The sequence below is a fragment of the Eucalyptus grandis genome, chromosome 3, assembly GCF_016545825.1.
Source record: "Eucalyptus grandis isolate ANBG69807.140 chromosome 3, ASM1654582v1, whole genome shotgun sequence".
Lineage (NCBI taxonomy): Eukaryota > Viridiplantae > Streptophyta > Magnoliopsida > Myrtales > Myrtaceae > Eucalyptus > Eucalyptus grandis.
This window is the reverse complement of record NC_052614.1, coordinates 28,255,339-28,276,897: the sequence shown is the minus strand read 5'-3', so window position 1 is coordinate 28,276,897 and position 21,559 is coordinate 28,255,339. Positions and strand designations below refer to the sequence as shown.

The window sequence follows — 21,559 nt, the reverse complement described above, 5'->3', positions numbered from 1 at the left end:
TTCACAGAAATAAAATAATTATCGTTCGCACCCATAATACACCAACTAAAATAAACCTTTATACCTTCGTTTGTATTATGCATTGAATAATAAAAGCCTCTTTTTAAAAAATATAATTTTTTTATTCTTTTTATATATCCTTGTGCTCCTTGCTGCCACTTTCAGAAATCCTTGTCCTATTCCATTAAATTAGCAACAGCTGACTTGCGGAGCATTTTTACCTCACATCCATCCAGTCATATTTTAACACATCTCTGTGGATTTTTGAATTAAAAATAAAATTCCCTGATGATCCATCGGCCATGGACCTCGGACTAGCCGGCTGCCACCCTTGAACACCACCATGCCGGAGGCCGAGCTCCAAATCTAGCCGAGTCGTGGCCTTGATGCCGCACCAGATCTAGTCCACCTTCACTTGCTTCAAGCTCGTCCATGGCCGCCTCCAAATCTGGTCGACCTCGACTTCACGCCAGATATCGTCCGCCTTAAAACGGTTCGAGCTCGGCGACTCCTCCATGACCACCAAGAAGCCGCTGAGATCTCGGTCACAACGTCAAGCTTGGCAGCCATAGAAGGCCATCACCTTCAGATCTAGAGGCTCAATGGCAATGGGGGCCGAGCGTCCAGATCAGGCCGTGGCGAAGGTCGTGACATGACCTCGAGTTGCAGCGATGACCGCCGTTAGAGGTCGCCTTAAGAGAGGGGGTTGAAAGTTGCAGACGGCAATGGACAGAGCGTGTAACAAGAAAGAAGACCGAAAAAAAAAAGAAAAAAAGAAAGAAAAGATAAGAAGCAAAGAATGGCGGGTAACAAAAAAGAAAAGGAAACATCTTTTATGACTTCTCAACGGCATCACCAAGATGAGCCACGCCGACGACCATGGACGGCCAGATCTGGAGAGCCAATAGCGTCGCTGGCCATAACGGAGCAAGATTCGCGAGTGATGCCAACCGCCACGGATGGCCAAATTTGGAGAGCCAGCGGCGTCACTCGTCTAGGTGACGCCCGCGGTCGTGGTCGGCCATATCTGAAGAGCCAGCAGCGTTACTGACGCATCACCGACCAGACCAGCTCGTCCAAGGTCAAATGGCTGGCTTTGGACGAACAATTCCCCTGATAAAGAAACTCCACATCAATCTTTTTTTAGTTTAATTCAAAGACATGTAAATTTTTTAGTGGATGTCAAGGAAAAAAAATTCACCACATCAGCAGTTAACACCTTGCTTTGAAACTACCAAATATTTTCTCCTTTCCTCCTCGCACATCTACACGCACTAGCATATAAACTAGAGAGCCATCAGGTAGCAATGGTAGTTATGGGAAGTGGTATCATTACTGCATTAGGTAGTTAAATGTTTTTAACGAGCTTTATTTGTTGCTTACTCTATAATTTGCATTTATATGTGCATGTTTATTGGACGTCTTTCAATGACATACTCTCTTTTCAGTTCTGCAAGACAGTGAGAGCGTGGCCAATGTGAAGCCCATAATTGCTGATGAGTCAGGAGACAAATCACGAATTTGGAGACTGACAGAAATCAATGAGCCATTGCAATGCCGGTCCATAAGGCTGCCTGATAACTCTACGGCTACGAGGGTAAATGATTTCCAGATTAGGACGTTCTCATGCAGCATTCGTTTCCACATTAATTTGTCATGTTTCTACTCGATAAGCACAAATTTGAAGAGGGGTCGCATTTAATGCACTTGCTTTATTAGTTTTATTCACATGTTGTGCAATGATTTATCTCTTAAACCTTGGCACTCAAGGACTTTGTCATATCTTCATTTGGCATTTTATAGTTGACTGATTGTTTCAACTATACAAACAGGAAAGGATAAGATCAACATTAATAAATCTGTGATTATGGCATGGCAATTGTGCTTGAGTTATGTTGGCTGTGGAGGTCATGAATTTTACTATAACGTTGAATAGCAAGACAGATGATTCCTGATTTAGAATGTAATGGTATATTTGCATGATGAGACTTTTTTAGCCTTTGCTTGGAATATGGATTGTTCTGTGGACTCTCATGCAGTTACATGAGGTAAAAGACAGATTCTTCACGGAATGAATTTGGCTTTATACATGGCATGCAAAGGATGTCATTTCGCACCACCTTGATGCTTGTGGGGAATGCTAAGCTTGTGAATTGAGCTATTTTGAGCTTGTCAGTTCCCAGAAGCTTTGAGTGGAAATTTACCTGCTGAATCTAAATACACAAAACACTAGAGGCAAAAGAATAAAAAGACAGCTAGACGGTTTTAGTCAAGATTCTACTTTTCTTTTGGTAACTGTTTCAACTGGGTTTAGATGTCATGTCTATCATGTGCTCTATTCATATGTAAACATACAGTCTGTATATGTAAATATGTGTGCGCACGCGTGCGCCTATGCTAATAAATATGCAGGCAGCGTCATCAAGTGTCTCGTTGCATGAATTTCTGCATCTATCAATTAGTGCCCAATTCTCTGGCATCTTTCTTTTGCATTTTATTTTAACTTTCGGTATTACATTTGATTGTCGCCACTGAAGCTGATAAAACAAAACAGGTCCTGAGATTAAGCTATACAAACTAGGGTCGTGCCATTCTGGCATTACAATCGAATGCTGTACACAAGCTCTGGAGATGGGAAGAAAGTGATCGAAACTTAACAGGCAGGGTAAGGAATCTTCCCCCCACCCCAAAACACAATAAATAAATAAAAATTCGGCATATTCTTTTGTTGTTTAGCGTATTGTTAACTACATTGATTCTTCTTTTCGCAGGCTACAGCTATTGTAGTTCCACGGTTATGGCAACCTCCTGGTGGGAATTTGATGACCAATGATACATGCGGTACAGACCCTGAAGATGCAGTTCCGTGCTTTGCATTGTCAAAGGACGATTCTTATCTAATATCAGCATCAGGGGGGGATATCTCTATCTTCATTATGGAGACTTTTGAGGTGAATATTTTCCCAAAGTAATGCTTATATCCTCTTGTCAGTTTTTTGAAGCACTATCCACAAGGCACGAGATGATGAACTACCCCTTTGTGCTGAGTATGCGCGCACTATTTCCTTTTCACATTTTTATGGGAGCTAAAATTAATTGGTTCCATCATGTATAAAAAGTATTGAACTCTAATTGTTAGGAGGTCCATGAAAGCAATTGCTCCGATTTTCATGGGGATTATCTGGTCAAAAGTGCAGCATGTCCCTTTTTACTTGCTAAGCGAGATAAGGGCTTTTCTGTGTCTTCAATGGAATGTTTTTGCTCTTATTGATTAAACAAAACAAGGCACGGCTTTTTTAACCCATCTAGAGATCTATTGGTCCAACTTGCTCTCTCCCTTCCCTAAGAAGAAAGATGCCGTTGAGGCAAGTGCCTCTTGTCACGTGTCCCACTGTTACTTATAAAGTTGTTAATATTATCCTGCCTGCTGATATGTAGATGTTTGAAAAATTTTCCCCCCTGCCACCACCAAACAATGACATTATTGAAATAGGAATGGAGGACTGCGCTATTCAAATTTACAGTGGTCAAGTTGATGAGGTAAGACCTGTTTTCATCGTCGTTGAAAGTTAACCTTGTGATTATCCACAACAAAGTTACGAATATTGACTATTTCACTTTCTCATATCCAGGAAAAACTAAAAGGACATCGGAGAATAATTAAAGGCTTTCCCTTCTCAAATTCCTTAAATGTTCTTGTGTCTTCTGGTGCTGATTCTCAGGTACCAGACCACTGCCTTTTTTACTTGCTAAGTGAGACAAGGGCTTTTCTTTGTCTTCAATGTAATCTTTTTGCTCTTATTGATTAAACAAAACAAGGCAAGAGCTTTATTCAACCAGAAATCTAATATTCGAAGTTGCTCTCTCCCTTTCTCTAGAAGGAAGATGCCATTGAGGCAAGTGCCTCTTGGCCCATATGTCCCATTGTTACTTATAAAGTTGTTAATACAATCCTACCTGTCGATATCCAGATAATGACAACGTTTACGTCCCAACCACCTCCGGCAACATTTATGGCGTTCCATCCTCAAATTAATGACAGTCCCACTATTGCGGTGGGAGTGGAGGACTCCTCTATTCAAATTTACAGTCTTATGTATGAAGAGGTGAGACCTAATTTTATTGTTGTTCAAAGTTAAACTTGTTATTATCCGCAACGAATATATGGATATTGACTGTTTCACTTTCTCAGTGTGAGGCAAATCTAAAAGGACATCAGAAAAGAATTACAGGCCTTGCCTTCTCTAATGTCTTAAATGTTCTCGTGTCTTCTGGTGCTGACTCTCAGGTACAAGACCACTGCCGCATCTTCCTTTCCATGTAGACATGCCTATGTTTTGGGCAAAGAGAGCAATGTAGTTTAAATTGCTCCAGAAAAAAGGGTTGATTTTCACTTTGGATATATCGATGCTTGCGCCCTCATCATACGTCAGTTCATGAAGGCATCCTAAAATAGGCAGAATAATTCCTTCCAAAAAACTTCTTTTGCAGTGACAAATTAATCCCATCCCATTAAGTGGAGGAAAAAAAACCTGTTGTTGCTTACAACTGATGCTTGGTGTTATTCTGATATAAAAACACAGTAAAATTTTTATTGCTTCATTTGTGAATCAATTTTGACGTGCCCTTTGATAATTGTTGATCGTCACTGCAGCTGTGTGTTTGGAGCACTGATGGATGGGAGATGCAGGCTAGAAAGTTTCTGCAGATGCCGACTGGGCAAGGTGCAGCTTCTTTTGCTGATACTCGTGTTCAATTTCACGTGGATCAGATATATCTGCTGGTGGTTCATGAAACACAGATCGCCACTTGTAAAGCTCCTGAACTAGAATGCCTCAAGCAGGTATTGAACATATTTATTGTTGCACGCAAACCAATCTCTTATCTCATCCTGATTGCATAAAAATAAGTGAAATATTAGGTAGTATGAGTTGCTTTGTGCCAAATGTACTTTTTTTTATTTGTTGTTCATCACAACTAGTGGGATACTCGAGAAGCTAGCGCTCCAATCACAGATGCTACATATTCATGCGATGGCCAATCAATATATGTGAGCTTTGAAGACGGAAGCATCAGTGTTCTTTCTGCTTCTACACTCAAATTGAGATGTCATATAAATCCTGCTGCTTATATCCCTCCAAATCCCAAGTAAGTTGGTTATGACTACTCAGTTAACCTCATTCCTTTATGAAAATGGCAAGTCTTATTCGCGAAGTTCCAATAGTCTCACAAGTTATTCATTCCTCACTGATGTATTTGGCAGCTTGAGAGTCTACCCACTAGTCATTGCTGCACATCCGTCTCAACCTAACCAGTTTGCACTAGGGCTTACTGACGGCAGCGTCTGTGTGCTTGAGCCATTGGAATCCGAAGGAGAGTGGGGTGGTTCTCCTCCTGTTGAAAATGGTGCTGAGCCAAGCACAACATCTAGCGCAACCAATTCAGATCAACCCCAAAGGTCGTGCAGGCCATGTCTCTCCCTGTGAAACTCTGAGCATTGAATGCTGAGCTGGCTTTCCTTCGCCGCACTTGATTCAAGTTTTAAGGGATGCTGCAGAGGGTAGATTTTACAGCCTCAGGGTCTTCCTCTGGACATAGTTTGGTACAGTGTCTTAAAGTGGTACAATTAGCATCCGAATCAACTTCTGCTCAAGTCTAGTGGTGATAATTTGTTTTATTATATTCATTTAGGCTGACTGAAAGTGAAAAAGAAGAACATGAGATTAGGATGTTGCGAAGAAGGCGTTGTGAAGGCAGGTTTATCTGATTTTAGTTAGCATGCTAAAGGATCATAGGAGGAGGGTTTAGTTTTCGTAGGTGGCTTCTTTTCTTGTTCCTTCTGCGTCACGCTGAAAGGACTTATCTTATGTATTTTATTTATTCTGTTAATTTGCTGAAGTAGCACTTGTTGGCACTTAGAAGGTTCTCCTTTCTTGTTCTTTTGCCACAAAAAGAAAACTTCATCTTCTTCCTGCGTTCCTTATATGAACGCGATTCGAGTGCAACAGCACTCAGACCTTTGATGAAAGTAAATACTTCACTACAGTCTATCTTGACGTTTTGCTTATTAGACTGCAATTTTTAGGAGTTGTTCCATCTTTTTGAGGATGATAGAAGTAGGTTAAACACCGTATCGTTGGGGACAGAGCTATTTCCAAAGCTTTTATAGTTTGTTTGACGACTTGATTTTTTCACTTCCAAATGAACAGGAGCAGTTAGGAGCATGACGATAAGCCTCTCTTGATCGCATCTATATTCCTATAACCCTACCCTTACTACACTATCGGCCACCAAAGGGTACTTTCTCTCAGCACATGAGCCTATATTGTCATCGCACAGCGCTTGCACTTTAAACGAATGCAGAAGTTGGATGTGCAATCCAAGAATGTCTGATTTGATTCGTATACAACGGGTTCAACCCTTGGCAATTTTGGATGTTGCACCTTTAAAGGCACATTCTGCTAAACGACTGAATTTGCAGAATCAATAGCGAAGTTAAACTAAGGGACCCGTTTCCTCCGGACATTTTCACAAAATTCGGAATTAGTTCCACTTACAAATGGGAACAATACTTGGTTTTCCCCCTTATGAACAGATGTTCTTGACCTGTGAGTTCAGTGGGGAATAAGAGCCACATAAACACTGTTGTATTTTTGGAGATGGTATCAAAGGACCTCTCAAAAAAGTACTCTCGGTACGCCTAACATTAATTATTTTGACCTTTTACGAAATCATTCATATATATTTGGACAGTCATAGAATAAATTAGTTACATAGCAATTTCTACAAAAGTCAAATTGTTAATTCAAATCCTTCAAGAAAAGAACAAGAAAAGGTGATTGCCAATGCCATTGGGAGGCAACATGGCAAAGCAAGTACGTTTGTGAGGTATAACAAGTCAGAACTTAACAAAATATGGATCGAAGTGTTTAATCACGAATAAAGAAGTAGTAATACCACCATCACACTGAGGACAGTTGGTATAATCGATATTTCATTTAAAACTACGGTTGGTATACAAACTTGTTATTTTGTTCCAAAGACAAAAAATTATAAATATATTAGCATAATAGAACAACATATAGAAGAACTGAAGCTGAGAGCTAGACCTTTTTTAATTTTGAGGAGAAAAAGTAGTTTCTACAATAAGTTTTTAAAGTATTACTTTCAAGAATGCTTTGGTTTGATCGGTGGAACAGTAACAACTAGACTGGCGATGGTCTTTCTTTAATTTTCAGCGTCTGGCCGAGTATATGCATTTACAATGTCAATAAACGCCTGACACTGAGATTCAATTGATGAGGAGGCTTGGGGCAAGTCGGGGAATTGCACAATTCACAACCCCTAGTAGAGAGGTTCTACAGAACGCTGGGGGCAGTGAAATACCACCCTCAGCCTCCCCTCGCATCTGCAAATGCAGCTAACAGTAGTTTTCCTTCTTATTTACAACGAATGTCAATATAAGGGAAAAAAATTAACTACATTAATGTGCCATTCTCAATTTACTTACCAAGCGTATGCATACAAGGTGACACCTGCCTAGGCCGGGCTTCTTGCTCTCTCTGGCTGGCGTTGACTGCTCCAAAGGTACTGGCAACAGGGTTCCTCCTTTGATGCCATCTTTATCATTCATCTTATCGAGGGCTCCAATGTATACCTTCAGATCTCTGATTTGTGAAGGATGACAAAAGATGTACTACTATCAACACACTCTGCCGGCGCACGCACAGAGTTTTTGCAATATTATATCAAAACCTTACAAATTATTACAGTTTTTAAGATTAAAAAATATACCTGTTCTTCCAATTTAAGTATCTTTCATCCTTGGACTTCACTAACAGAGTTATCCTGCAGATGCACAGAACCGTAGTGTTATTTATTCATGTCAAATCAAAAGGGAAGACTAAGTTCCATTGATAGCTTTAAAATTGACTGGACTCATATATTGTGGAAGTGTTGGTACAACTGATAATAATGCTTATCGAGGAAGATTAGCCCACATAACTTGAATGAAGATGGACAAGAAAAGTATATCAAAAGGTTGTATGAATATTCTCTATAAAGAAAATGTTTTATGCATATTAAGGTACCTAAAGGGCATCTACACCTGCATTGCTTGGCATGTGAAGCTAAATGAGCATTAAGCCTACCGAGTGCATCTTTTATTCCTTTTATTTTCAATTTTGTGGAAGTTTAAATGTCAACACAACGCAGTTTGAACAACCAATTGAACTTCCATTGGAATTAATACCATTTCAATGTTGAACTATATCAATTAAAATTTGAGTCTCAAACCATCACAGAATAATGTTCAGATTAGACTAGTGTGTAAAAAGTACATTGAAACCACGACCATGAAGAACTTCAATTGGAATTATTAGAGTTTGTCCTGTCTTTCCACTTTGTTAGAAGAACTTCAATAAAAAATACCAGAAGTCACTTCATCTTCTTGCCATATCCTCCAACGAATGATTCACTTGAACTTAATTATCCTTCCCAAGCTTGGTGAAAGGACTAACTATTTTCTATATTCTTACTCAGCATAAAATGACTTACATCCTTTTGCCATTAATTATGTGTTACAACTCACTTATAGTCGCTATTCACATTTTTGAATTATAAGCTGTATTTCCTCTTTCTTCTTCCTACTTCTTTTACCTCACACCTAAAAGCCCAATGCTGCTTCATTTTGCTGATTAGGTTTGTATGAGACTACGGATGCTACGGCTTCTTTATTTATTAACTATTTTCTACACATAGTTATGCAGAATGCCCATGAATGAATCTGAGAAACTAACTCTAATATTTGTGCTAATTACAAGATATGATAAGATACATCAGCCATAGATTTTGTGCGCATGTGTGGACGGAAACCTCTTTTTAAGGGGGTTGTTTTGACACAAGATATTCGGTGTTTCAAAGTTGACAGATATTGTTATTTAGATATATCTAGAGAAATCAGAAAGGCAACATGCCTATCTTCAATCTCCTTAACTTTTCTTCGCATCATATCTTGGTTCTTGATAAGAGTTTGATTAAGCTGCAACCACAAGGAGCGACATCTAATACTGTTACGTCCTAGTGAACACCGTTGCATCTGATTGTAATGTTAAAAATGAGGCATGTGAAAAGCAAGCAAAACAACAATCAGCCATGGCTTCAGGCAGCCCTCCTCACAAACTTTAAACATCCAAATTCGCAAAAGGTAAAACAGAGAAGACTAAACCATTACCTGTGCCACATTCTTCTTTTCGTCACCAAGTTTCCCCAACCTACTATGGATGTCTTCGATCTTTGAAGTCACAACTTTCTCGATTGCTTCTAGTTTTGAATTTTCCTTTCTACTTTTGGCTTCTAACATGAGAGACTCATAATGCTAACAGAGAAAAACAAAAGAATTAATAGGGGATGATACGTCCAAGTACTTAAAATGTATTCTTTAAAGTCAGTCTAAGGATGATGGCAGTCGATGTAACAAAAACGACAAACATGGGTTAGAAACAAAACACTATCACCAACAGTAGCATGGGCAGTTGATATAAAATCTAATCGCTTTTGTAATCCTACTTCCGATACACTAACAAGTTTTCAATTCAGATACCGTTCTTTCTAAGGCTATCCATCACAACAAGTCAATAATAAAAGAGTCCTGGCACCTTAGGGAAACTCAAATTCATTTTCTACCAGAGACATATTTGTGAGAAAAAAGAAAAGAAGAATAGCAGAAGTTTTGCCATTCTCTGAAGCTGATGCAAGCCCACTAATTCTTTTATACTTCCTATATAAGCTCATTAGACACATACAGTATGCAAATTGAGAGATATAAAATGTTGTATACTATATGGAAGCAAACGAAGCTGAGATTATAAAACACAAGCGTAATTACTTTCCTTCTCTTCGCAACAATTCTGACAATCCCATAGAGTTCCAAGAGTAAAATGAGTTCACTTAAAAAAAAGAAAAAAAACAAATTGGACAAAAAAAATTTAACCCGAAATAACTAACCTAATGTTCTATTATGGTTTTCTCCTAAAATATGTGTACTTAAAAACCATTACCTAAAGCAAAAACATAGTTGAGGGAAGCTTTCACAAGTAATGCTCATAACCATGTGTCACGGTCCGAAAGAAAGCATGTCCAAGAGGTTTCCATGGCACGGGCGTGACACGTGAGGACCCTCGACTTATGTTCCCGAGATGTATAGTATTCTCCTAGGGGCGGGCGATACTGTATTTGTACGCATACGTTATAAATGCGAGTAGCTGGTAGTTGGCCATAAGTGCATATAGTTGGTAGTTGGCTATGAATGCAAGTGGTTGGTAGATGGGGAGGTGCAATCTCCACCGTTAGATCTAAGGGAGATCTACGGTTAGGGTTTGCCTTATACTTGTATATAAAGGGGTGTCCTCCCTCATTGTATGATCATTCACAACATATATGAAAATCCAGAGCTTCTCTCTCATCAAGTGTTTCTCTCTCTAGAAGTTCGTTGTGAGTCGAGTGTGAAAGGCTGCTTAGGGGTAAAACCTTAAGGCCGCACGGGTGAATCGAGAGTTGATCGATCGGCCCGTGACAAGTGGTATCAGAGCTGATTTGCGATCCAAGCGCAAGTGCAATGACTGATCCACGATCTGATGAGGCGTTAGTCCTAGGTGATGACGGCGCTGATCGTGGGCGGAACGCCGAGAAGGGCGGTGTCCGAGGGAAGAAGGCCCGTGGTGGTTCAAAAGAGCCTATGGGAGATCTTGCACAAAGGATGATGAAGCTAGAGTTGTTCGTCTCCGATGTCCAAGGATCGGTCGATGACCTGGCCCAGACCGTGGACGGAGTTGACGCCGGAAGGGAAGAGCTGGTTGCGGAAGTGCAAGAGCTCAAGACCGGCATGGGAGAACTCCGCCACGAGTTGCTGGGGACCCTACAGGAGGAACTCACGCAACAGTACGAACCCTTGGAGGCTGCAATGGCGGCCATGCGCGCGGAGATTGCTGAGCTTACGAGTAAGCTCCCGGAAGCACAAGCTGCACGTGTGAACGGTGTTATCACGGTGCAAGGTCCACGGGTGGACACGCCAAAGCCAAAGGAATTCCGGGGCTCGCGGGTGGCCAAGGACGTGGACAACTTTCTGTGGTACATAGAGCGATACTTCCAAGCCATGGGAATCAACGACGACCAAACACGGGTAAACACTGCATCTATGTACTTAGCGGATAGTGCTTTGTTGTGGTGGCGTCGTCGGTCGGATGATAGGTGCGGGAATCCTATCGCGACCTGGGTAGGCCTCGTCGAAGAGTTCCGACGAAACTACTTTCCCGCTTATGCGGAGGAGGAAGCTCGTGACGAGCTGAAGCGTCTCGAGCAGAAGGGCGGTGTGCGCGACTACATCAAGCGGTTCTCGGAGTTACTACTCCAAATCCCCTCGATGAATGAAGTCGAAGCGTTTCACCAGTTCATGGGCGGTCTCAAGCCATGGACGAAGCAAGAGTTGAAGCGGTACAACATGGGAGATCTCACTACGGCCATGACCGTAGCCGAGTCGCTCGTGGAGTACAAGGCGTCGCCTTCCACATCCTGACTAAACACCCATCCAAGGGACAAAGGCACTGGTGGGGGAGATCGGGGTAGATTCAACAATCGCCCGACTGGAGCTAGACCGCCGAATGGTCCTCACCCTCACCGGGCCAATGCGGGACAAAATGGAGGTGGGCAAAGGAAGGTACGTTCATATAGTTGCTTCTTCTGCGACGGCCCACACATGGCGTGGGATTGCCCGAACAAAGCCAAGTTGGCCGCTCTTTGCAAAGAGGACGAGCCTAGGGAGGAAGCGCGGTTGGGATCGCTGCGACTCCTTAGCACGATCAAAGCCAAGAAGGCGAAGGAACCTAAAGGCTTGATGTTCGCGGACGTGAAGATCGGAGTGACCACGATGAGTGCGCTCGTGGACACGGGAGCATCCGACATCTTCATCTCAGAGGAGGCCGCGAAGAAACTTAACCTACGAGTTGAGAAGGGAGCCGGTTGGCTCAAGACCGTAAACTCGAAGGAAGTCCCTGCGATCGGGGTTGCAAGGGACGTGGAGCTACAACTCGGATCATGGAGAGACAAGGAGACTCTAGAGGTAATTCCACTTGACGACTACGATATTGTCATTGGAATTAAAGTCCTAGATAGGATCCATGCTGTTGTAGTTCCCTTTGCGGAATGTATATGCATGTTGGACAAGGGTAGCCAATGCGTGATTCCGGTCCATCGTGAGTCAGAGCGTGATCGGAAGATGATCTCGGCCATACGACTCGCCAAAGGAGCAAGGAAAGGAGAGGTGACCTTCCTAGCGACCTTGAAGATCGAGGACGACAAGGGCGAAGGGAAAGAAGTTCCGACGGAAGCAACCCAAGTCCTTGACTCGTTCAAGGATGTTATGCCTTCGGAGCTGCCGAAGAAGTTGCCACCCAAGAGGGAGGTGAATCACCGGATCGAGCTTGTGCCTGACGCTCGACCGCCTGCCATGGCGCCTTATCGTATGGCGCCACCCGAGTTAGAAGAGTTGAGGAGACAACTCAAAGAGCTGCTCGACGCGGGCTACATACGGCCGTCAAAGGCCCCGTTCGGTGCGCCGATCCTGTTCCAAAAGAAGCACAATGGGTCACTCCGGATGTGCATCGACTACCGGGCGCTGAACAAACTAACCGTGAAGAACAAGTACCCGATCCCGCTCATTGCGGATCTCTTCGATCAACTTGGGGGAGCTCAGTGGTTCACGAAGCTGGATCTTCGATTGGGTTACTACCAAGTTCAAATCGCCGAGGGGGACAAGCCGAAGACAGCCTGCGTGACAGGGTACGGATCCTACGAATTCCTGGTTATGCCGTTCGGCTTGACCAACGCTCCGGCCACCTTCTGCATAATGATGAACAAGGTACTCCATCATTTCCTAGATAGGTTTGTTGTGGTTTACCTAGACGACATTGTCATATATAGTCGGACGTTGGAAGAACATGTCGAGCATATAAGGCAGGTCTTCCAAACCTTGCACGAGAACGAGCTGTTCGTCAAGCGCAAGAAGTGTGCCTTCGCCCAAGAAGAAGTTCCGTTCTTGGGGCACATCGTCAGGGGTGGATGAGTGCGGATGGACAAGGCGAAGATTCAATCGATCGTCGAATGGGAGCCGCCGATGAAGGTATCTGCGTTGAGGTCGTTCTTGGGCCTCACCAACTACTACCGACGGTTCGTGCGGAGCTACTTGAGCATCACCGTGCCACTCACGGACCCTGCGAAGAAAGAGAGGGCGTGGGAGTGGACGGATCGATGCCAAAGAGCCTTCGACCGATTGAAGACCGCCATGACCGAGGAGCCGGTGTTGGCCTTGCCCGACCACACCAAACCTTACGAGGTAGAGACCGATGCATCGGATTATGCGATCGGTGGTGTTCTTATGCAGGATGGACATCCGGTGGTGTTCGAGTCCCGAAAGCTGAACGACACGAAGCGTCGATACACCGTCCAAGAAAAGGAGATGACCGCGGTGGTACACGCCTTCGCACGTGGAGACATTACATCCGGGATCGAAGTTCGTCGTGAAGACGAACAACGTGGCCACGAGTTGCTCAGACCCAAAAGAAGTTGAGTCCGAAGCAAGCTCGGTGGCAGGATTTTCTGGCGGAATTCGACTATGCGCGGGAGTACAAGCCGGGGAAGGCCAACTCCGTGGCAGACACGTTAAGTCGGAAGACGGAGCTGATGAGCCACACGATGAGTCGACCGAGCTGTCCATGGGTCGGCAGCATCAAGGAGGGATTGGCGCATGATCCAAGAGCCCAAGCCCTCATCGGGTATGCCAAGGAGGGCAAAACCCGACAGTTTTGGTGCGAGGACGAGCTCCTTTACACCAAGGGAAGGTGGTTGTATGTACCTTTCTATGGGAAGCTGAGAAAGGAGATCTTGCGCGAGTGCCACGACCCGAAGTGGGCGGGTCATCCAGGGATCCACCGCACGTTGGCCCTCGTCGAAGATCGCTACTACTGGCCATAAATGTGGGACGATGTTGAAGCATATGTGAAGACTTGTCTGGTATGCCAACAAGACAAGCTGGAGCAATGATCGTCGCCGGGTTTGCTGGAGCCACTTCCCGTCCCATCTCGTCCATGGGAAAGCATTTCCATGGACTTCATCGTCAACCTACCGAAGTCCGAAGGGTGCCGGACTCTAATGGTGGTGGTTGACAGGTTTTCCAAATATGCAACCTTTGTGCCTGCGATAAAGGATTGCCCGGCCGAGGAAGCGGCCAAGTTATTCATGAAGCATGTGGTGAAGTACTGGGGGTGCCACAAACGATCGTGAGCGATCGGGATCCCCGCTTCACGGGACGGTTCTGGTCCGAAGTGTTTAGATTGTTGAGGTCAGAGTTGAACATGTCAACGAGTTTGCATCCCCAAACCGACGATCAGACGGAGCGGGTCAATGCTCTCTTGGAAATCTACCTCCGGCACTACGTGAGCACGACGCAAATGAATTGGGCGAAGCTGATCGACGTAGCTCAGTTCTCCTACAACTTGCAACGGAGCGAGTCGACCGGCCAGAGTCCGTTCGAGGTTGCAACTGGGCAACAACCGAACACCCCGAGCACTATTGCTTCGGGTTACCGGGGGAGTAGTCCGCCCGCGTACAAGTTCGCCAAGAATATGCAAGAAGAGGTAGACTTGGCCCGGGCGTGTCTACACAAAGCCTCCAAACGCATGAAGAAATGGGCGGACAAAAAGCGACGGCACGTAGAGTTCCAAGTTGGAGACCAAGTGCTGGCCAAGCTGCACGTGGTTCTTCGATACAAGGACGTGCACAAGGGGTTGATCCGTCGCTACGAGAGGCCATTTTGAGTACTACAACGAGTTGAAAGAGTCGCATACAGGCTGGAGCTACCGCCAAAGCTAAAAGTACATCCGGTGTTCCACGTAAGTATGCTCAAACCCTTCCAAATTGATGAGGAAGACCCGGATCGAGGAGAGTCTCATCGAGCACCGCTCGGGGCAAAGACCTCGTATGATCGGGAAGTTGAGAGCATCTTGGCGGACCGAGTCATACGAAAGAGGTATTGTGCGGCCAAGCGCAAGTACCTGATCCGATGGAAAGGTCTTCCGGAGAGCAAAGCCAGTTGGGAGCCCGATGAGAGTCTTTGGCAATTCAAGAAAGAGATAGACGATTTCCATGCCGAAGACGCGACGAGGGCGTCGCCTGATTAGGTGGGGGAGAATGTCACGGCCCGAAAGAAAGCATGTCCAAGAGGTTTCCATGGCACGGGCGTGACACGTGAGGACCCTCAACTTATGTTCCCGAGATGTATAATATTCTCCTAGGGGCGGGCGATACTGTATTTGTACGCATACGTTATAAATGCGAGTAGCTGGTAGTTGGCCATAAGTGCATATAGCTGGTAGTTGGCTATGAATGCAAGTGGTTGATAGATGGGGAGGTGCAATCTCCACCGTTAGATCTAAGGGAGATCTACGGTTAGGGTTTGCCTTATACTTGTATATAAAGGGGTGTCCTCCCTCATTGTATAATCATTCACAACATATATGAAAATCCAGAGCTTCTCTCTCATCAAGTGTTTCTCTCTCTAGAAGTTCGTTGTGAGTCAAGTGTGAAAGGCTGCTTAGAGGTAAAACCTTAAGGCCGCACGGGTGAATCGAGAGTTGATCGAGAGTTGATCGATCGGCCCGTGACACATGGCTGAAGTGTCGCGACCTAACCTCAGATCAACCACCTAGCGTTTGGCTAATGGATTACTAAGCCTAAACTTAGCTCGGGCTTTCCCAAGCCCATACCAACATGCAATTGATTTTTAATTAAGAATCGCCACTAATTTATTTTTGGTGGATCGATTAGAAACCCAAACAAAGTAACAAAAGATTTATTTTACTCCTGCGAACTAGAGATTGTGAGTTCGGGGACTTAGTTACGCTAGATTTCTTTGGTACCTTTCTCTTTTATTGGTAGTTTGAATTGATTTTAATTTACTTCCCTAACATGTCTAACATGTGAGGTGATAAAGTGCGCAAACCACAAATTTAACACCAAAATAAAACAATAAATAAATTACTGGATTTATCTCATAGTAACGAAATCATCTGTAATGTTAGATCAGAATTCACATCAACAGTTCTAACTGTGATTTCTAATTAACATGTAATCGCTTAATTTTTCAAGATTTTTTTTTATTTAAATGAACCCTAGAAATTACGTGCAATGCAATGACCTACAAAATTATTTTAACTGAAATGACATGCAACATAGATGTCACGCAACATTTATTAAATGACCTAATTTAGTGATAGGAAAATATGCAGATATTCTAACATTTACACATTTTGATGATGTGCAATGGATGACCTAATTCTATATGACATGTGCATGATAATTTTTATGTTTTCTTTTATTAAATTTCGAAATTAAAATTACTCAATAATTAAACATGCAATTTAAATTAATGAAAGGAAAAACTAACATCCTAAATTAATGTTTTTTTGGGATTTTTATTTCAAAAATTTGAAATAAACAAATTTCCTATTCTAAACATGCAAAATAATCCTAAAACAAGCAATATTCCAACATGAACCTAATCTCTAACTCTGTTTTACGGAAAGAAAATCGATTCAAACAACATGACAGCAAATGAGGCAAGATATAGTTGATATCCATCTAATAAATTGACGAATCGCAACTCGCGCATGAGATCGGATTAATCAATTTTAAACAAAATCGCGAATCGTATTTTGGGTGTGAGATGATTTGCGATTTTTCCGTATGATTGCAAATCATATTTTGGATATGAAATCGAATTGTTAATCATATGCATATTGTGAAATTAGGGATTAATCCCTAAATTAAAAAAAAAAAAAACTAATCGATCTTTTTGTGGATATGATAGCATTATTCAAATATTCATATGAGGTAATGATTCTATAAATTAAGCAATAAAGATATATGAAAATAAATTTTACAAGATTTTTACCTAATTTTCAATATCGCACGGACGACGTTTTTGGATTCGAAGGAACGACAAAACGCGGGATGGCTGATGAGGGGCGATTCACGGTGACGCCTCACTTAATGAAGGTATCGCGCTCAGTAAGCAAAAGCGAATCTTGGCTGGTGATCCGTGCTTCACTGACTTGGCCTGGTAAGGTCAACGAAGATGACCAACACAGCAAAGGTCAACCGCGAGAAGACTTGGAGAACACTGATGGGCTTTCTCAAGCATGGAACTCCGTAGCATCGAACTGGACCACCCCAAAAACACCATGCTTGATTCGTGCAAGATGGGATCACCGGTGTGACTGGTCCGTGACTGAGGAGACGCGGCAGTGAGAGCTGCGGCGATGATCTCGATTCGACGCGGCGGAACTCGGACAGTCAGGACAGCAGCGGAGACGTCGTGAGGCAGCTTGCGGTGTCGGGTCACGCCGGCTAGAGCAACGCAGTGGGTGGCGTCGTGGTTTGCTGCAGGTGCTGCAGCTGTGGGCGGAGGGCAGCCGGCTTCGGAGCTCCGGCGAAGGGGTATCAGGCGGACCAGCAGCGGGCAGGGGAAGCCGGAGTCGCAGGGGCTGCAGCGGGGCGCGGAGGGGCAGCAACCGGCACGGCGAGAGGCTGGCTCGAGCTGCTGGCGGTTGCTGCGGCGGCGAGCAGTGGCGTCGGCGAGGGCAGCAAGCGCGCGGCGACAGGGGCGACGACGACTGAGGCGAGCTGCTCTGGCGGTTGGCAGCGCCGGCGAGCAGTGGCGTCGCGGGTCGCTGCAGGGGCGCCGAGACGGAGGTGGCGACGGCGACGCGGTAAGCTGGCGCGCGATGGAGGTGGCGCTGCTGTGGTGCGGCGACGGCAGACGCGGGGACGAGCGAGCGGGCAGAGCAGGAGCAGCGGCGGCGTCGCGGGGACGAGCGGTGGCAGAGGCGCGGTGGCCGGCGCGAGGGCTCGCGGGTTGCTGTTGGAGCGGCGGTGGCCGGCGGCTCGGCTGCCGGCGTTGGGTTGCAGGCGGCGGGTGCAGGGGAGGCGCGGTGGCGCTGTGCAGGGGAAGAAGAAGACTTCTTTTCCTTTTTTTTGGTTTTTCTCTCTCACCTGTCCACTCTCTCCGTACCTTCTCTGCTGCTTGACTTTGACCCCTCACCTGTCCAAAAGAACGAAGGAAAAAGGGCGCCCCCTTCAATCTCTCCGTACGCGGCTCCTTTTATAGGCTAGGGACCGAAGCTTTTTTCTCATTTTTCATATGAACATGTACGAAGATCTTCTCCTAAATACAATATTTCTTCTTATCTCTTTTTGATTTTTTTTGCAAAAATGAATCTTCTTCACCGATTTTATCATATATTGCCAAAGATTCAAGAGTGCAATAAGATTTTTCTTAAATTTCAAATTTTACAAAAATGAACTCGTAATATCAAAATTCACCGCCATATTAAAATATCAAATCTCCATTTTCACGAGATAATTTTCTGTTATAAAAAAAATAACGCGCTCGGGCTAATTTGTTCTCCTCATGAGTTTAGTCCAACTTGTCAAATTAAATCTCAGAACTATCAATTCAAACTCATTTGTCACCAGTCCGATACAAATGTAATAATAAAAAAAAATGCTCATAAAACTATATGCTACGTAATTTAATTATAATATTTTTTTAGAGGTAAAATTAATCCATAATTTTTATGTAATAAATAAATAATTGGATCACCAAAATTTATGTATCAATAATCAGGGAGAGAATTGAAATGGTCTCGATATATGCATGCTTACTTTTCTTTGTGCTTTCAGCTCATTTGAGGCTAGATGAATATAGTCGTAATGAATCTACAAAACAGTAAAGCTACGGTGTCAGAGTAAATGAAGATAAGTCTGATAATTACAATGGAGGTAATATACATTTTGCAGGCCCAATAATGAACATGTGACATTTGACCAACAAAATGAATATGTGAAGCACAAAACCAGAAACAGAATCTTTCATTATCATCTGTCAGTACCTACAACAGTAAAAGATCATGCACCTCAAAACTTCCATCTCACTTAACTGAGTCCAAACTCCAAATCTTTGCAGGGAAAGGAGAACCAGAAAACAAAGATATTCACAGCACACAAATGAGAGGACACATGAACCTACTGCTTCAATTTTGCTGCTGAAGAGCGCCCCGCTAATTTCAGAATCCTCGCTACAGCCACAGCTACCACAATCTCCTTCAAGTGATTCACAATATGAATTTATCTCCAAAATCTTGCCCTTGCTTTTGATTGATTAAGCTGGTGAACGTAAGTGTCCCCAATATAATCCCAAATTTGCTGTGTTCTTAAATCTAGAGAATAGCAATGTTGCGTATTTTTCCAATGGCTGATTGCGTGCTTATCTTTGTATCTACAAAGCCAGAAAAGAAAAGCTATAATAAAGACAGCCTTTCTAATCACTAAAAATATAGAGTGAGCGAAAATTCCAATACATCATGACTGGATCTATCACCTTCCACATCCAACAAAACCACATATCAGACAAAACCCAAATGATTTTCCATTGTTCCACAAATAAAGCAGGATGGCACCTCATCTTGCTGTTGGCATAGTCGGCAAACCTGACAAAGGACAGAAACAGAATCTTATCCACAATCAGTTAACCGACGGGCATCCCTGATGATGTTGCAAAATGAAAGTACATTTCTGATGTCGGTAATTTCTTAAAATCAAGTCAAGATATGTGCCATAATTTGACATCTTTAGCAATGTAATTGGACCTTGCAATAAAATCAAAGTCAGACTCTTTGGACATCACCAGCATGGGAGAACATCATGTTGACCTATTTTAACCATAAAGATTGACGAATCAAGCAAAAGTCAGTATCAACATGTCCGTCGATGTATCTCCTACTGGGCACTTTTTCACCTTTTGATATTACATGAGTTCAAAGGTACTATTTTTGCTACAAATTCACATGGACAGAGCATATTAAAACATCACTTGAAATGTAAAATATGAGAATCTGACGTCTTAGTTTCAAGACAGGATATGTTTGAGGTCAAAGATCAAAATTTTGACATCAATATGATCACCCTGTACTTGTGAGTACACGCATAACTTATTGTGCATGCTTGGCCACTGCTATTACTTCTGTCCCTCTTTGACTCACGAGAAATTTGACATGGGAATGACAGGACCATCGATCAAACAGAATATGATAATCAACAAAAAATAACTCCGAGAAGCCACAGCATTCACCTATTCCAAATCTCCAAATAATCTCATGATAATTTAAAAGAAATCCTGAACTTAGGAAGCAAAATAGAGTAAAGGAAAATTCTACTGTTCATTCATATACTTTTTATGCTATTTTTAATGATGTCTCTATACTTTTAATTTGCCTAATCAAGTCCTTCTACTTTAACAAACTTTCCAATCAAGTCTTTCCACCACTAAATACGACCAAATTCAACTGAAGTGGCTATTCGACGATGACGACATATGATGCCGATAAAATATGTGGATGCCCATGTGGACATGTTTGGAAAAATTTAGCCAATGTAGACAACCTTGAAGTGCGACATGGACAAAATAATGGATGTCCACATTAGAAAAATTTTATCCACATCACACAATAGAGACATCTGACGGTCACACCAGCTGAATTTGGCCTGATTTGGCGTAAGAGACATTTGATTAGAAAATTTGTAAATGTAGGAGGACTTTATTTAGCAAATTAAAAGTACAAGGGACTTGATTAGAAAAAACGTAAGTTCAGGATAAAAACAATACTGCCGCAATTGCCATAGCCAATATTAATTATTTAAAACCAACAACTAATCCACAGTCAGCAGATTAACAGAATGATAGTGGCAGTAGCTCAGAAATTACAGTCTAAATTCATCTAATCTGTATCAACGGAAGAATGTCTAACCTGACAAGACAAGTAAGTCCATTTTGTACCACATGAGCAATGAAAGGAATGGTCACACTGCGTACTCAAAATTCCACTGTTATCTGGGTCCAATCTCTCTGACATTAAGTGAAAAAAGTTGTAACTGTAAACAAACTTTCCATAAACTCGTTTCACTGCAAGGGAAATATAATTAGCACAAGGGAGCACTAGCATGGCTTACCAAGACAAACTGGACAAGAAGGTAGCTCCGTAAAGCCCGAAGGGGGCGTGCTAGCTACATCAGCTGATTCCGTATAGTCCACTTCGTGCAGAAATAGAATATGGCATACCTCAGCCTGAATGTCCAGACGAAGAGTACGAAAAGAGAAATAGAAAATCAACTATATGAAATCTCTCAGCAAACAACAGGTGCAAAAATTGCAGATACCTCAGCAGGCGAAAAATTCTTGCCATTGAAGGTGCAATAGAAACCATCGGCAGCCTTTTGATCGACAAGCTCGATCAGCACGCTGTACCTATCTTCTATCCCATCATTCCTACATCAAACCCACATAGTTTTTGACTATTTAATTAATTTGTGCCATTAAATAATGTCCATGCATGAGTACACAATCAATGAAAAGTAAACAATCACAATCAATAGATAGAAGTATAAGAAAGTA

At 43.1% G+C, this 21,559-nt stretch overlaps 1 protein-coding gene and 1 long non-coding RNA gene across 2 annotated transcripts; one reads left to right on the top strand and one right to left on the bottom strand.

The window, feature by feature from the left end:
• Positions 1 to 4,134: 4,134 nt before the first annotated feature.
• Positions 4,135 to 6,428, top strand: LOC108954025 (topless-related protein 4). Its single transcript, XM_039310277.1, has 5 exons — positions 4,135 to 4,288; positions 4,655 to 4,843; positions 4,982 to 5,148; positions 5,264 to 5,458; positions 6,210 to 6,428. The coding sequence occupies exons 2-5, from the start codon at positions 4,685 to 4,687 to the stop codon at positions 6,217 to 6,219; spliced, it is 531 nt and encodes a 176-aa protein (XP_039166211.1). The 5' UTR covers positions 4,135 to 4,288; positions 4,655 to 4,684; the 3' UTR covers positions 6,220 to 6,428.
• A 12,944-nt stretch (positions 6,429 to 19,372) lies between these two features.
• On the bottom strand, positions 19,373 to 21,430 carry LOC104432184. Its single transcript, XR_005549933.1, has 5 exons — positions 21,325 to 21,430; positions 21,118 to 21,232; positions 20,916 to 21,013; positions 19,569 to 19,598; positions 19,373 to 19,387 (listed from the first exon to the last, which is right to left on the bottom strand). It is a non-coding gene; the product is annotated as an uncharacterized LOC104432184 (long non-coding RNA).
• Between the last annotated feature and the right edge of the window lie 129 nt (positions 21,431 to 21,559).

What these genes read in the sequence shown, in the direction of transcription:
- LOC108954025 (XM_039310277.1), top strand. Translation starts at nt 4,685, where the DNA reads ATGCAGGCTAGAAAGTTTCTGCAGATGCCGACTGGGCAAGGTGCAGCT. An exon ending in AACTAGAATGCCTCAAGCAG is followed by an intron (nt 4,844 to 4,981) that starts GTATTGAACATA and finishes CATCACAACTAG; the next exon opens with TGGGATACTCGAGAAGCTAG. An exon ending in TATATCCCTCCAAATCCCAA is followed by an intron (nt 5,149 to 5,263) that starts GTAAGTTGGTTA and finishes TGTATTTGGCAG; the next exon opens with CTTGAGAGTCTACCCACTAG.